Genomic DNA, 18,045 nt, shown 5'->3' with positions numbered 1-18,045 from the left:
TCTCAAGTATAATTATGATCAACTTCTACAATGTTGTTTCGAGCATTCGCTCTCATTAGGAAGTGAAAGTGAAAGTAGTTTGTTGTGTTTATCATACTTTATCGGCTTCGTGGTTATGGTGTTTCGTAATACGCTTCAACATTCATGACGTCACTTCCCTCGTAATGACGCATGGTAACTTAGTAACTAGCTCTAAACTATCGAAACAATGGTGGACGCCCTTGTGGAATATTTCCCCGGCGAGCATAAAAGCGTATCCAGATGGGAAAAAAAACATAAATCTGATCATGTTTTGACTTTTACACATTCTGATTACATGACATATGAAAAGTTCTAGCCAGCATGAAGAATAAAAAGTACAGATTTTCTTTGTTTAGAACCAAGATGGCCGCCGTTGCTGGGCGACGTGACATCAGACTATTGAATTCAATTACATAAAAGGTGTTTGTTTCGATACCTGCGTGCAGATCCTAGTTCGTTTCTTCTGTTGATTGTTGTTGCCATGTTCGGTGTTGTGAGGATGAAGACTTTTTTCTTCCAAACAGTCTGAGGTTGCAACTTTTAGAACATAGACAACGCTGTTAACGGCCAGGTACTCATTTTACACCTGAATACGGATCGGAAGGTCCTGGGTTCGAGCCTCGCTCGGCGCATTGTTGAGTCCTTGGAGAAGGCTCTTAACTCACATTCTCTCATCGTACTCAGGTGTAAAATGAGTACCTGGCCGTTGACAGCGTTGTCTATGTTCTAAGAGTTGCAATCTCAGACTGTGCTCTGGAAATTTAATTTTTTTTTCTTTGGGGTTCCAAATGTGTTCACTTAGTGTTGTAGTAGAATTACGCTTGTGTGTGTTTTTGAAGGACCATTTATGCAACCAGTGCCATGGCAAACACCGATTCAAAACTAACTACACTGGTACACTGTGTGCGGCTATGTGGTCTAGTGGTATGACACTCGCTTTCGGATTGGGAGGTCCTGGGTTCGAGCCTCGCTCGGCGCATAGTTGAGTCCTTGGAAAAGGCTCTTAACTCACATTCTCTCATCGTACTCAGGTGTAAAATGAGTACCTGGCGTTTACAGCGTTGTTTCTGTCAGAAAAAATTGTAACATCGCCTAACAGGCGTCATGTCCCGTCCTAGATGTTAAATGTTGCTGTTGGCCAGGGACCCCTTGTAAAGCGCTTAGAGCACATTTGTGACCCGTCGTCTCAAAACTTTATTATGTCGGAACGAACCATATGCTTAAAAGCCGAATTAAATCTTAAACTAGTCAAAAATATAAATTGTTGGCACTAGCACCCTAAAATACGACATTCATTCTGCTCAATAAAACATACAAACTCAACACAAGTCTGATATTTCTGGCTATAAATTCAATTTTTATAATCTTAACCAACGCGACTTAACACCGTTTTGAGGCGAAGGGTCACATTTCGTGGATATTGCGCTATATAAAAAGCTCAACAACGCTGCTATTGTGAAGATCTTTGAAGCTTCACATATTACCTATTTAAACCACTCCCCTTTGTCTCCCTTTGTCTCGTATTCTGTTATTAGGAATCTATAATCGGTTGACTATCCCATTTTCGTTCTGTTTGTAGTGGCATGACATAAATATTATGTCGAAAGCGCTGCCAAACCCATAATAAAAAAAAACATACAAAACAAACAAATAATACAGCAAAATTGAATTTCCCAAATTGTGACCCACCGTGTCAAATCGGTATTATGTCGGGATCAACTCGGTTAGGGAAATTGAATTCTTTGCCACAAATATCAAACTTGGGTTTCATTTCTGTACGTTATGGTGTAGTATAAATACTATTTCTTGCTTTACAAAAACTTCTAAGGTCCAATTTCTCATCATTCTATCTCTAAATTCACTTTTTGGGGTCTGAATCATTCCGACATAATACCGTTTTGAGATTTCCTCCTTGTACCTTTCATGATTAGAAGTGTGGGTCAGGAAAAGGCAAGCCTTGTCCGAACGCCGGGTTGGATCATCCTTCGTCTGGTCCCTATCCTGTTGCTGTTCCAGCACGATTGCATCCAAGCTGGTATCACCTTCAGGGTCATTGGGGCACGCAAGCTCCTGCACCACGGCAACGTGCCGATCCGGTAGCAGGAAATGGGGGCACAAATGGGGGTTCCAAGAATCACCAACATGCCCAAAGTGCAACCAAGCACCACAAGATGCAAACCACCTCGTATTAGATTACCCAGAGACAAAACTGAAAGGGGGATTTGAAACCATCAACAAATGTGATGATGACTTCAGAACCTGGATTGATACCTTGAACATAGAAGTGTAGCCGAACGATACTACCACTACTACCGTTTTGAGACGGAGGGTCACAATTATTAACATTACATATCTTTAACCAGTTAACTGCCGTACTATGTAAAAACATGTATTTAAAAATTTGGCCAGAAAACTCGTCCATCAAATATTGATTGATATAAATGGCCACCATATTGACAAATACTCTCAGACCTGAGACTTCGCGATGTCTTCCTTTGTCCCAGGTTTGAGAGTTTTCTTGCCAAGATGAGGCTCATTTGTGCGGCTATGTGGTCTAGTGGTATGACACTCGCTTTCGGATCGGATGGTCTTGAGTTCGAGCCTCGCTCGGCGCATAGTTGAGTCCTTGGAGAAGGCTTTTTACTCGCATTGTCTCACCGTACTCAGGTGTAAAATGAGTACTTGACCGTTAACATCGTTGTCTCTGTCCGAAAAAAACATTGTAATATCGCCTGACAGGCGTCATGTCCTACATGTTAAATGTTGCTGTTGGCCAGGGACCCCTTATAAAGCGCTTTGAGCACATGTAGTGGATATTGCGCTATATAAAAGCTCTTTTAAAAAATCAATCGATATTTGAAGGACGAGTTTTATGGCCAGGATTTTACATACGTGTCTTTCCATAGTACGACAGTAAAACTGGTTCAACTCAGTTTTGTAATTTATCAGTTCTTGGTCCTATCCATCTATCTATCTATCTATCTATCTATCTATCTATCTATCTATCTATCTATCTATCTATCTACCTATCTATCTATCTATCTATCTATCTATCTATCTATCTATCTATCTATCTATCTATCTATCTATCTATCTATAATATTAGGTTTATTAGTTATTTCCTACGAGACACCAGATTCGGGGGGTGGTTAGCATTTGTTTTTACCCAAACTTTACGTACATGTTATAACATTTCTAGTTCATGTTGCTTGTTATCAGTAAATCAAAGTTTTCTGTTGTGACACGGGGAAACACATTCGTTGTTTGTCACACCTTTTGAATCGAAACAAGATACGGGCTCTGCGCATGCGCTTATAATAATTTACCTTCCGCGCGTGAGACGAGAATTGAGATACATTTTAAAAGAAAGTGTCAGGAAAAAGTAAATAGGAAGAATTAGCTAAGATCGACGTGCAATTATTATTATTATTATTATTATTATTATTATTATTATTATTATTATTATTATTATTATTATTATTATTATTATTATTATTATTATTATTATTTTATAAGGAGGGGGGGGGGGGGGGGGCTTGTCGTTTTGCTTTATCTTGGTTTGTTTTAGGAGGGGGGGGGGGGGATTTGGATTTTTTTGTGGGGTTGTCTTTTTATTTTGTTTTTGTTGTTGTTGTTGTTTTGGTTTCAATTGTTTTGATTTGTTTTATCTTTTTGTAAAATTGTATCTTTTAAAATCTATTTACTTTACTTTTTTGTTTATGGTGGGAGATTGAACTCTGTAAGTTGTGATGATGACATGGCTTTTGACACGGTTTCACACGATGTGATCAACTGTCTAGAAACCGATTTCTGTCGGGTTTTTAAGCTAACATATCAGGTTGCCACACACACACACACACACACACACACACACACACACACAAAACCCACAAAAAACACCAAAAAACAAAAAACAAACGCGCCTCTCTTTATTTCTTTCTATTTGAATAAAAGTTATAAAGATAATACATTTTCCAAATGTGACCCTCCGTCTCAAAACGGTATTATGTCGGAATGATTCAGACCCCAAAAAGTGAATTTAGAGATAGAATGATGAGAAATTGGACCTTAGAAGTTTTTGTAAAGCAAGAAATAGTATTTATACTCCAGCATAACGTACAGAAATTAAACCCAAGTTTGATATTTGTGGCAAAGAATTCAATTTCCCTAACCGAGTGGATCCCGACATAATACCGCTTTGACACGGTGGGTCACAAATATTCAATTAGAACTCTTCTTTGTTAATAGAATTGTGATATATTTAAATAATTGGATGTGCGGTTTTTGAATAATATATAATCTTGTAACACCGCCAAAAAAGTTCGATACCGGCGAAAAGATGACGCAAATTATGGCATTTGGCGTTGTGATTGGTTAAAAAAGACGCTTGTTGCTATGCCTGGGAAATAATGAGTGCCAGTTACATATTATCTGTCAAAACCATAATGAACCATTTTGCACTGTTTGAACCGTTGAAGAAAGGACACTGTCTTAAGCAGGAGCGGACTTATTTCTTTGCAGTCTGCTCTCAAATCAAACAAGCTATTCTCAATCTAACTATTTCAAACATTATTTTTCAAATCATAGAAGATCTTTATTAGTGTCTCGTTTACACACAATACCGTTTACAGAGGCCAACATGATGATGAGAATTATGTGGAAAATAATGTTTATGGTGACATAATTCATGTTTGCTAAAAATGGCAGGAAAAGATTAAAATCATCGCGGTTTTACCCTCTGCAATGTTGCATAATTTTTCTCTGATATTTTATCTAGATTTGTGAACACGATTTGCGAAAATTACGGTATCTTTTTTGTTTCTCAGTTCACATTCATAAAATTTTGAATGTCCACGTATAACAATTCGTCTTATTTGTGTTTTTGTAGAGTCTTATAGATCCGACAAAGAGCAGCGCGGTTGTTGTTGTTGTTTTGTTTTTTTTTTTGTTTGTTTTTTTTTAAAATTTTTTTTTGGTGGGGAGGTAATTTTTTGTGTGACCACATTATATAATTGAATGTTATCCATTATTTACAAAATTTGGCTTAAATAAAATACCTTCGATGAGGAGACAGAGTTGTATTTTATTTTTATTTTTGTTGGGTTTTTTTTGGCTTTTAGGCTTTTAAAAGCGAACATTTCTTGATTTGATCATAATTTAGATTTTAAATTCCTTTTTCTATCCAAATATAACGACGAATCTGATAACCAAAGGAATTTATGGACTTGATTTAACTTTGCTGCAAAGGACAATATTATTTCGCGACAACGACAACGCTTATATCGATATCACGAATATATCGACTTAAATCGACCATTCCAACATAACAAACACAACATTGACTTGCTTAATTCCGATCCAAATTACTTATCATTCATTCATTTTCGCCAATTTTTTTTTCTTTTTCTCCAGTCGCCTTAGAATGAACGACGCAGTGAACCAGGAACCCTTCATGTCCCCCCACTCTGGGATAGCGCCCAATATTTCTGTAGGGCACCCATCGTGGGGCCCGCCGTACCCTCCAGGTCAAGGTCACGGACTTCCTCCACACTCATCCTTTGTAAACACGTACCACACCAATTCACAACCTATGGCCCCATCCATGGATGGTCAAGCATTATATCATGGGTAAGTCTCTCTCTCTCTCTCTCTCTCTCTCTCTCTCTCTCTCTCTCTATATATATATATATATATATATATATATATATATATATATATATATAATATATATATATATATATAATATATATATAAATATACGGAATAGGTAGGTAAATAGATCAGTCTGTGTGTATTTATCTATCTATCTATCTATCTATCTATCTATCTATCTATCTATCTATCTATCTACCTATCTATCTATCTATCTATCTATCTATCTATTTATCTATCTATCTATCTATCTATCTCTCTATCTGTAATATATACATATATATATATATATATATATATATATATATATATATATATATATATATATATATAGCTTTTCTCGGGTCTGGTTTGAGAATATTTCCATTACACCAATGAGCCTATAACAATTTGGATTATCTGACTTGCAAATGAGAACACACTGTATGTATGCTTCTTAATGAACGTACGTGATGTGCAAAGTGCGTTTGTGTGTGTGTGTGTGTGTTTGTGTGTGTGTGTTTGTGTGTGTGTGTTTTGTTATGACTAAACACCACCTGCAGTGCCAATTCTTACACATAGATAAATACTTGCTTCCTTTTATTTTCCAGACCTCCATCGGATAGCCTGTTTCCAGGCGACAAAAGATACGAGGAGTCAGATGAGACACAAAAAATCATTGCCCAGCATTTTATGGAACTGACTTCACAACCATTTGAAACGGATTCAGCAGAAGATCAATCAAACTATCAGTTGTCATTAACAGATCGACACCAATCCCATCACCAACACCAACAACAACAACAACAACAACAACAACAACAACAACAACAACAACAACTACAGCAACAGTCGTTAGCTGCTTATTATCCGTACAGCCAAGAAACCCCAATGACATATTCCGGTTCCAGCATCGGAAACGAGAATAACAACATTTCAAACGGAAGCTTTTCAAATAAAAGAATGGCGGATAATGAAAATTCAAGTATGGTGAAGAACTCGGACTACTATGGATGTCCAGACCCCAGTGGAAACAACCTCGATGCCGGTGTCTACAACCCTCCCACCAATGAATGGAAATCCGACATCGTTGGTATGTCATCTCCTCGTGGTGACTCGCACGAACCTCCTACAACTACCTCGAGATATGGCGCTGCACTAAAACAATCATATGCCTCCAGCGGACTTCAAGAAATACCAAACAAGGTATCTGTAAGTCAAACACAAAATGTGTTGAATTCATCGTCAGAGAGTATGGAATTATATAATAGCACAATCATTTCAAAATCGCAATTACCAGAAAACAACGTGAGCCAAAAATTGAAAAACGTGAAAAGTTTAAGGGACTCTGCGTCTTCCGGTGACTTACTTCAGACAAAGAGAAGTCCTCCACTCCCTGAAATGTCAACACAATCACCCTTGACAGTTTCATCCTTTTTAGCCTCCTCTTCATCTTCAACAAGAGGTGTATCGCTCGGTGGTTTTCCGAATCATGATTCTTCAAATTTAGTTCAATCTACCACCTCGTCCAATCTCAACACATTGCTATCTTTATGTCGGAAACCAGACGTGCCATTATTGTCACAATCACCACCACCCTTATCGTCATCCTCGCCATCACCGTCATTGCCATCAACAACAACTGCTGCAAATCTTAACACAACAAATCTCAGCAGCTCGCATTACAACAAAAACAGCAAAGAAAGTTCTGCAGCAAATCATAAGTCTAAACATGTTGGAGATGCTAGAAACACGAATTCTCTATATCGGAGTGAAACCAAACTGGGACTCAATCCACCAGACCCTGCCTCTAGCATTATTTCCTGTAGCGACAGCAGCACTAGTAATAATTCCACTATCCCAGACAATTTCCTGAATGCCAAAGACTCAGTAATGCCATACAAACTTAACTTTAACCCAACTGCCAAATCATCGTCCCCTCCGAATATCATTGGCTCAGTTTCCAGCTACGGCAAAGGCTCGGCTCCTCTCACGTCGTGCACCTTTTTCCCAACCCCTGACCCCGGACCTAACAAGTCTTCTCAACCAATCTATCAACACGGAACTCAGACAGCATCAAACGCACCCGTGCATACTCCTCCGCATACAGATGTTTTAACACACCATTCTACCGATATGACGTCACTGACTTTTCCCAGCCGCGAGGAAGAAGGAACGATTATGGACTTTGGACAAATGCAGAGACAGGCCGCAGAACTATCCCTGGATTTCATGTCCAAGGATGTCACCCTTCCCCCTCCATCCACTTCGCTTTTGCAATCCCAAGAAAACAAAGTGTCCAGAGAAACAAAAACAATTTTGAATTCTAAGGACACACCCCCAACCAACACCTCCAATAACCCCAGTGCATTTATAACACAACTGCCCATACAGTCGAATAATTCAACAAACCTCTCGTATTCTACTGGATTCAGCCCAGAACCTACATCTGCTACTTTTCAGCAACACCAAACAAATAAAAATATTCAAAAAGAGCAAGACGTTCAAAACATGATGGCGTCACATCCTCTCACGAGCCTTGAAGAAAATGAGGCCAAATCACTCCACGAAATGAATGTAGACCGACGAAACACCAAATTTTCTAAAACGACAGACGACGATTATAATAACTTGAATACCGACATCAAGAAATTCAAAAATGCCAAAAAGCTCCCGCCTGGCCTCACCGATAACGTAGCTCACAAGACAAAGTACAATGCAACCAAACGAAAATCTGGAGAATTTCAGGACGCCAAGACATCATCGAAAAAAGTTAAAGCAAGTAACAGGATTCACTGATTCGGGAAAATTATCATCATGTATTCCTTTAGATAAGTTACTTTTGTCAGATAATAACTGAAATTTGTTTTCAGATTGTCTGTACGAGTATTTTCATCGGAATGTGGTTCGATTTAGAGAGAATTAATGCTTTTTCTAGCATTTTTTCATACAAACATTTTCCAGTAATTTCAACCCGGATATATATTTATTTCATATCGATAATCTCGTAAATACTGATATAACTATGATCTCACATAGAATAATTCTATGTTTAAACGCCATAATATTCTTAATTTGATTATTTTTGTAAATTGATTTGTTTTTGTTATTTGAAAAATATATTAATATGGCACACGCCAGAATGGAATCGAAATTCCAGTTTTGATATGCCAGGTTTTCATAATGAAATCTTGCCATAAAATCTTCAAAGCAATCCCTGTACAAATTGGAATCAGTGTTGTATTTATAGACCCGGAGCTGAAGACAGGACACATGTGTCAGTGTCAGTGCATGGCATAATCAGTCGGGAGGTGAACAATTTTTATATGCATTTTTTTGCATTTTCTGAAAGAATATGCTCCTCAGAGTATTTTAATTTTTATTTGAAGTAAATCTGGTGATTTTTCATGAAGTTATGATTAGATGTATGGGAAAGGTATCCAGCAAATTTTCTCAAATTTCATACTTTTTCAATTTGACTAGCTGTAAAAAATATTTAGAAGTGAAATTAAGCTTTGATATTTCCCGAACATGTACAAGAAGGGTTGATCTTATCATTTTTGACGAGAACTCATTTTGGATAAAAATTGACCTTCTAACTAAACTTGGCAATATCTCAGTTCAAACATTTTCACCATCCAACTGATTATGTCATTCACTTTAACACATCATTATGATAAAATCTCCATGCCTACATTAACAAGTTCACTGCCTTACTCTAGAAAGACACGTTTTAAAAAAAAATGGCCAGAAACTCGTCCTTCAATTATTATCAATCAATTTAAATGACCCTCATCTTGACAAAAATTCGCAAACCTGAGACCTTGTGAGGTCTTCTTTGGGGTCAATTTGTTATCATTCTATTGCATAACTATTAATTGTTACATAGATCGAGTTGGTTCTTTTGAACCATCAGCGATCAAAATCAGTCATAATATAAGTCTGTAGGAGCGCGCAAATGAATCTGGAAAACATGGGATGGATTTTGACCTTGTCAAATTACAAAATTAGAGTTACGTACAGAGACTTATTTATTTTAATGTTTTAATTTTTGTGAAAATTAACTCTCTCCTTACCAGTCATTTTCAGGAATCCCCCCAAAACTTCACACCCAACTAACACCAATATATATTTTTTATCACGATGACACCATAGCAGTAAAGTTCTTGCCATAAATAATTTTACTCTACAACACACTGTTCATGTTCTATAAATTGGATGATGTACAAAAGACATTTAAATTAGAAAAATGTTGGATGTGACGATTTTTCTATAGTCGGTAAGGTGGAGGTTAAATTAGCCAGAGACAATCTTTTGAGCCGTCGGAGGTCAAAATCGGTCCAGGGTAAGGTAATGATGACAAACTGATTGGGCAGATAAAATAAAAAGAGTTCAAAAATTACCTAAACCAAACGATTTTTGTTGACAAACGTATCCTTCCGATTGGACAAATGACATTAAATGAACTCATCCGTATTGATTTATTCCCCGAGTTATTAAAAGTTGTGAGATAATGTTTTTCAGGCCTGAAATTATATCGCTTAAAGCTAAACGAATACATTTCAAATGTTACTTTTATTTGTTATTTTTATTTGTTTGGTGCGGCTATGTGGTCTAGTGGTATGACACTCGCTTTCGGATCGGAAGGTCCTGGGTTCGAGTCTCGCGCTCGGCGCATAGTTGAGTCCTTGGAAAAGGCTCTTTACTCACTTTCTCTCACCGTAGTCAGGTGTAAAATGAGTACCTGGTCGTTAACAGCGTTGTCCTTGTCCCAAAAATTGTAATATCGCCTAACAGGCGTCGTGTCCCGTCCTGCATGTTAAATGTTGCTGTTGACCAGGGACCCCTTGTAAAGCGCTTTGAGCACATTTAGTGGATATTGCGCTATATAAAGTTCAATTTTATTTTATTTTATTTATTAATATTTTATTTATTTATTACTTTTGAAGGCAAAAGTCATCGAAACGGGTAAATGACCGTTCAGAATGCCCTTGCAGATTTTATAAATAATCATTCATGTCAATTTTTGTTAGAATTACCCTTAATTTTTGCAAGTTTTGTATCAATCTGTATATCAATCTGTAAAAATAGTTTTATAATGTTTAGATTTGCCAATAATTCTGTTCTCGTTGACAGAAATTTAACATTGGCTGTACGGAACAATTTTGACCTCAACCGACGTTGTACATAAAAATCCGAACTTACTTATGGGCCTAGATAAACATTGTTGTAATGGACAATAATCGGCGTCATTTTTTGAGATTTCCATGACAACAATGAGTCTATAATGAATTGAGATATCGGACCTGCAAATAAGTGCATGTCGCCTCCAACCCTATTACATCACATTCCATGGTTTCTAGCAGTTAATTTTCACATTATTTGCTCAAAATGTATGAATTAAGATATTTTTTTAATGGGATTATAAAGTATTATGTTCTCTCTCGACATTAGACGATTGATTACAAATGGTCACAATACATTACAAATACAGTCCACTCCGGAAAATCGTAACACCTTGGGATCAGTGGAAATGTTGCGATTAACCAAAGTTGTTTCCTGTTCACTGTTGCAATATCTTTGGAGAAGCCGTATTTATTTGTTTGTTTGTTTTATTTTTTTGGAAAATTCTGTTTGAGTTGGTTTAGGAAGTGAATTGAGCTCATTGATGATTTGTCATTGTTTTTGTTTTGTTTTGTTTTTTTTCTAAAACGTGGTATTGTTCTTGTTAGGGGAAGGCATGGTTTCTTAGTCTTGGGTGTTTTTTTTTTCTTCAAGCTGCGGTATCTTTGGTCGATTTCAGATAAAATGATGGGACATTGTTCACCATTTGTTGTGAGTTTTTATAGCAATTTATATACCAATCAGTTTCACAACATACATGATGAACCAGTTGTTGTAAACATTGTTCTCAGTCTACCACAGACTGAGCAATATGATTGGACCAAAAACCACATGGCAGCTCTGTATAGATTATGACAAGCAAAAGCGACTTTGGTGCAAGCCGACATCTTATTTAGATTAGATTCACTTTCACTCTTTTTTTCTCAACATAAATTTATAAGAGCCAAAAGAGATTAGGTGGGGACATCGATTCTTCAACCTGTTATGATTTCATCGATGATGAAATTTAATCAGAAGATTATGTTTAATTTCTTGAATTTGCCACTTTTTGAGATCGAAAATTCGTTTGCTGTTAACCGAGGTTTGTTACAATTAACTAGTGACTTTTACACAGTATTAATTCCGTTTCTTGGGAAACGTTGCAATTAACTGATAGTTGCCATTATCCGGAGTGGACTGTAATAAGAAATTTTTTATTGAAACAGATTGACGTTTACATATTTTTCAGGTCCAATAACCGAACGCAATTTTGGGCTTTATAAGCATTGTTGTAACGGAGTAGATTTTGCGTTGATTTGAGAGTATTCCCCTTACAACAATGAGACTATAACAGTTTTAGGTTATCAGACCTGCAGATAAATGCTCATCTAAACATGTCAAAAATATGTAATGTTATGATCTTTGTTGATATCTGTTAAATCAAGTGATAATCTATTGGATTATGCTATTTGATAAATGAATAAATAAATGCGATTTGTTTTTAACACGAATATTTGCTTCATTATTATCATTGTTTTAGCACGTATTTCCATTGTTAAAACTGTAATTATCATAATCATCATCATTATAATCATCATCACCATCATCATCATCATCATCACCATCATCATCATCATCATCATCGTCGTCGTCGTCGTCATCGTCATCATCATCATCATCATCATCATTATCAATAATAATAAGAAGAATAATCATAATAATAATACTTTTTACTGATCCTCTTGGTGCTTGATCAGCTCTGATCTGTCCCCAGGACCAACAACTCATTTGTCTTTCGATGCTCCTCCACCAGGTCTCAAGCGGGCGGCCCCTTCTTCTCGTTCCCTTGGGGGGGGGGGGGGGGTCCCACCTGAGAGCTATCCTGGGAATGGCACTCGGATGCAATCTGAGGACATGTCCAGCCAATTTCCACCTTCTAAATCGTTTTTACATTCTAGATAACTATTAATTTATACATAGATCAGTTGTTCTTTAACATCAGCGTCAAAATCATCCTTTAGATCTCTTAAGGCGCAATGATTGGAATCATGGGATGGATTTTGCTTGTCAAGTTACTTGTTTAAGCATGAGATTATTATTTAATGTTTTTATTTGTAAATTAACCTCTCCTTAGCAGTCATTTTCAGAATTTTTCCAAAAGTTCACACCCCTAAACAATCTATTTTTTCACTTATGACCTAATAGCAGTAAAGTTCTTGTCATAATATTTACTCTACAAACACTGCTTCATTTCTTAATTCGATATTATCATCATTTGATAGAAATCTTGGATTGTTCGATTTGACGATTTTTCTCAGTCGTAAGGAGGGTAAATAGCGGACAATCTGTTGAGCAGTCGAGTCAAATCGTCAGGGTAAGTAATATGCAGATTTCTTAATTCAATTACCTAACCATCAGATTTTGTTTTTTGAACAAACGTATATCCTTCCGATGGACAATGACTTAATGAACTCATCCGTTTTGGATTTATTCCCGAGTTATTAAATGTGGTGAGTAAGTTTTTCAAACCTGAATTACACTGCTTAAGCTAACGAATACTTCAATGTTACTTTATATTGTTATTAATTTTTTGTGTCGGCTATGTCGGTCAGGGGTATGACCACTCGCTTCGGATCGAAAGGTCCTGGGTTACGAGCTCCGTTCGCGCATGTTGTCCTTGAAAAGGCTCTTTCCCTTTCTCTCACCAGTACTCAGGTTGTAAAATGAGTACCTGGCGTTAACAGAGTTGTCTTTGTCGAAAAATTAATCGCCTAACAGCGCATGTCCGTCCTAATTAAATGTTCTGTTGACAGGGACCCTTGAAAAGCGCTTTGAGCACATTTAGTGGATATTGCGTATATAAAGTCAATTTTTTATCTTATATATATAAATTTTTTATTATTATTTGAAGGTAAAAGTCATTGAACGGTAAATGGCCGTTCAAATGCTTGCGATTTTATAAATAATCATTCATGACTAATTTTTTTAGAATTTACCTTATTTTTGCAAGTTTTGTATCCAATCTGTATATCAATCTGTAATAATATTTTATAATGTTTAGATTTGCCATAATTCGTTCTCGTTGACAGAAATTTCAACCATTGGTCTGTACGAACAATTTTGACTCAACCGACGTTGTACATAAAATCCGAATTACTTATGCTAATTAAACATTGTGTATGGACATAATCGCGTCATTTTTGAGATTTCCATGACACATGATTATATGAATTGAGATATCGGACTGCAAATAAGTGCATGTGCTCCAACCCTATTAATCAAGTCCATGGTTTCTACAGTTATTTTCACTTTAGACCAAATGTTAATTAAATATTTTTTCATGGGATTTATAAGTATTAATGTTCTCCTCGACATTAGACGATGATCACAATTAAGTCCAATACATTACAATACAGTACTCGGAAATCGTAACACCTTGGATCTGGATTGTTGCGATTAACCAAGTTGTTTCTCTGCCATGTTGCAATAATATTTTTGAGAGCCTTTTTATGTTTGTTTGTTGTTGTTTTGTTTTATTTTTGGGAAGTTCTGTTTGAGTTGGTTTAGGAATATTAAAGCTCATTGATGATTTGCATGTTTTTTTTTTTGCTTGTTTTTTCTAACATGGTATTGTTTCCATATTAGTGGAAGGCATGTTTCTTAGTCTTGGGTGTTTTTTAACTGCGTATCTGGCTACGATTTCTAATAAATGATGGACATTGTTTTCACCGATTTGTTGTGAGTTTTTGCATTATACAGTTTCAAAACGTACATGATGAACCAGTTGTTTACATTGTTGTAAAGTCCACAGACTGAGCAATTTGATTGACAATACAATGCAGCTTGTATAGATTTGACAGCAAAAGCGACTTGTGCAAGCGACATCTTATTTAGTTCGAGTCTTTCATCTTTTTTTCTCAACATATTTTTAAGGCCAAAAGAGATTAGGTGGACATCGATTCTTCAACCCTGTATGATTTCCCCATGATGATTTATCAGAAGATTATGTTGATTCTGATTTGCACTTTTGAATCGAAAATCGTTGCTGTTCCCGAAGTTTGTTACATTAATTGTGACTTTTCACGTTTAATTCGTTTTGGAAGTTGAATTAACTGATAGTTCCTTTATCGGTGGGACTGTAATAGAAATTTTTATTGAAACAGATTGACGTTTTACTTTTTTCAGTCAAATTAACCGAACGCAATTTTGGGCTTTATAAGCATTGTTGTAACGGATAGTTTGTTGTTTGATTTGAGAGGTATCCCTTACAACAATAGATTAGAACAGTTTGTTATCAGACCTGCAGATAATCTCTATCGACATGTCAAAAATATGTATGTTATGATCTTTGTGATATCTTTAATCAGGATACTCTATTGGATATGCTTTTTATAATGAATTAAATAAATGCGATTGTTTTATTAACACATATTTGCTTCATTATTACATTGTTTAAGCATATTTCATAAATGTAATAAAAAACATCAATATCATCATCATCATCATCATATATATTCATAAATATCACAGCATACAACATATCATCATCATCATATAATCGACATCAACATAATATCATTCATCATCATCATATCATATCGTCGTCGTGTCTCGCGTCATCGTAATCAATTCACATACATATCACATTATCATAAAATAATAATAATAAATAGAATTAAATAATCAAACTAATACTGTAGATCGTGTGCACCTTGAATGCACATCGATCAATATTTGTTAGATACCTGTCTACTTGTGTTAATAATTCAAAGAATTTATTAAAAATTCATTTTATATGGTTTTAATGTAATATAACCTAAAATAGTTTGCAAGGCGAAAACCATAAAACAACAACATGATTGTCTCTTGTAGTTAACCATCTTTCCCATACGTGTGTTCTCTTGTTTTGTAATCTCGTCCAACCTTTGCGTTTAAGTCGTCACCAATCACTATAAGTACATCACGCTTTGGAGTCTCTTGCACTGTTTGATTTAGCTTATCATAAAAGCTTTCTTTCTCGTCATCACTCTTGTCCTCTTGTGCAGCATAACAGACGATTACTGTCGATTTAGCATATTATTATTTTGAGTTAAACCTTGCTTTGAGCAATCGTTCTCCCATTGGCTTCCATTCTAATAGAGACTTTCTTGTGTGTTTTTTTTTTATAATAGAAGAGCAACGCAGTTAAAATGTAGTTCATATTCTCATAATTGTCATTATCAATATCATTATAATTATTACTGTCATCAATATAATCATTATAATCATCATCATCATCATCATCATCATCATCATCATCATCATCATCATCATCATCACAATCGTCATCATCATCATCATCATCATCATCACCATAATTCATCAGCAGCAGCAGCATCACTATCATCATCACCATCACAATCGTCATCATCATCATCATCATCATCATTATCATCTTCGTCGTCGTCGTTGTCGTCGTCATCATCATCATCATCATCATCATCATCATAGTCATAATATCTAGCTCTATAATTTCTATTATTTTTGTTTTCATTATTATCACTATTTCAATTTAGATTACAATAATACATAGTATTATCATTCTCTGCATTATCATCATCTTATCACCTTCACGACCATCATTATCATCATTATCATTATCGTCTGCCGTGTACCACGTGCTAATTAATAAACATATTATAAATTATGGAATCTATTTATTTCTCACTGTACAACACAAATTATATGTAACATTGTTTCACAGAAACAGATCAATATTATGATATTATCATTTTTTGTTTTTCTCACATTCATCGATAATCTATGTTATTAATAAACGAATCGGATCAATATCACGATATGGGATTACATGAAATTCAGCATATATGTGACCATCAAGGACAATCTGGCATTAATTCTGAATGGGCCAGATTGAAAAAAAATGATTAACCAAAAGGGAATGAGATTAGCGGACGAGTAGCGTCCCTTGATTGGACGTCACCGGTGGAGAAGTTATTTGTAAACAAACCCAACTACAAGCCAAGCGCTCCAAATACAAAATTTATTTTTCATATTTCTGTACAAAAATGCATAACGTTGATTATGATATGCATTTTTATACAGAAATATGAATAATAATTTTTTTTCATTTGGAGCGCTTGGCTTGTAGTTGTTTTGTTAACAAATAACTTCTCCACCGGTGACGTCCAATCAAGGGACGCTACTCTTCTGCTAATCTCATCCCTATTAACTCCGTACTCTACAAAAATTCGTATTTTAAATGCTGCCTCTATCTCACCCCCCCCCCCCCCCCCCCCCCCCCCCCGGCCGATTGGATTACCAAAAAAAAACGTCGCCGTCTTTTTGCGATTTGGATTTGATTGATTTTTTTTTTAATTGTGCAACTTGTGACAAGAAACTTAACAAATTACTGCATTACAACCTTTGGATTAAACATACAACAATTGTGGACTACTATTATGAAGACTAGCATCCTAGACTAGGGGGGTGAGAATAGTCACTCCGATTTTAAAAAATTGGCCGGAAAATTCGTCCTTTAAAATATCGACCGATTTAAATGACCCTCACCTTGGCAAAGACTCCCGCACCTAGGACAAGGATAGACTTCGCGATTTTCTAGGGTTGAGAGTTTTTGCCAAGACGAGGATCATTTAAATCGGTCGATGTACGATGGACGTATTTTCTGGCCAAATGTTTGAATACGATTTTTTTTTCCAGAGTACGCCTGTTAATTGGTTAAAAAGTCAAAATGATCAGAATAGGATTCAATAGTCTGATGTCACGGCGAGCAGCGTGGTTCTAAACAAAGAAAATTGGTACCTTTTATTCTTCATGCTGGCTAGAACTTTACATATTATGTCATGTGATCAGAATGTATAAAAGTCAAAACAAGATCATATTTTTGTTTTTCTCCTCTGGGTACACTTTTATGCTCGTCGGAGAAATATTTCATTAGGGTGCCCGCCATTGTTCCGATAGTTTAGAGCCAGTTACTAAGTTACTATGCCTCATTACGAGGGAAGTGACGTCATGACTGGTGAAGCCAACAGAGTTTATGGATTAAACTAAAAATGTAATCTTAAGCATCAGGGTTGTCCCGACAATACAACGTCGTCTTGAGATGATTGGTCACGTGTTATTGTTGTAAAATGACATATTATTACAAATGCCAGTCGGGAATAGGAAGCCAAAGTCGTGGTTCTTAATCTGAGGTCGTGACGTCATGCCTTCCTCTTTTCCCCTCAAAACTCCTCGGAAGTGTGTAAATAGTCCTCCGGACAATGCATAAAG

General features: G+C 36.0%; 1 protein-coding gene across 1 annotated transcript in view; it reads left to right on the top strand.

Moving 5' to 3' along the window:
• The window catches only part of LOC144956638 (uncharacterized), a 49,883-nt gene extending 37,630 nt beyond the window's left edge, over positions 1–12,253 (top strand). Inside the window, exons 8-9 of the mRNA XM_078887278.1 lie at positions 5,434–5,649; positions 6,264–12,253. Coding sequence (XP_078743404.1) covers positions 5,434–5,649; positions 6,264–8,451 — 2,404 coding nt within the window. The 3' untranslated portion in view covers positions 8,452–12,253. The remainder of the gene's footprint in view (positions 1–5,433; positions 5,650–6,263) is intronic.
• Positions 12,254–18,045: the final 5,792 nt, after the last annotated feature.

This window comes from Berghia stephanieae, chromosome 11 (assembly GCF_034508935.2).
Source record: "Berghia stephanieae isolate SIO BIC M18660-M18661 chromosome 11, UCSD_Bste_1.3, whole genome shotgun sequence".
NCBI classification, from domain to species: domain Eukaryota; kingdom Metazoa; phylum Mollusca; class Gastropoda; order Nudibranchia; family Aeolidiidae; genus Berghia; species Berghia stephanieae.
Note: the sequence above shows the minus strand (reverse complement) of the source record. Positions and strands in the feature narration are given on the sequence as shown.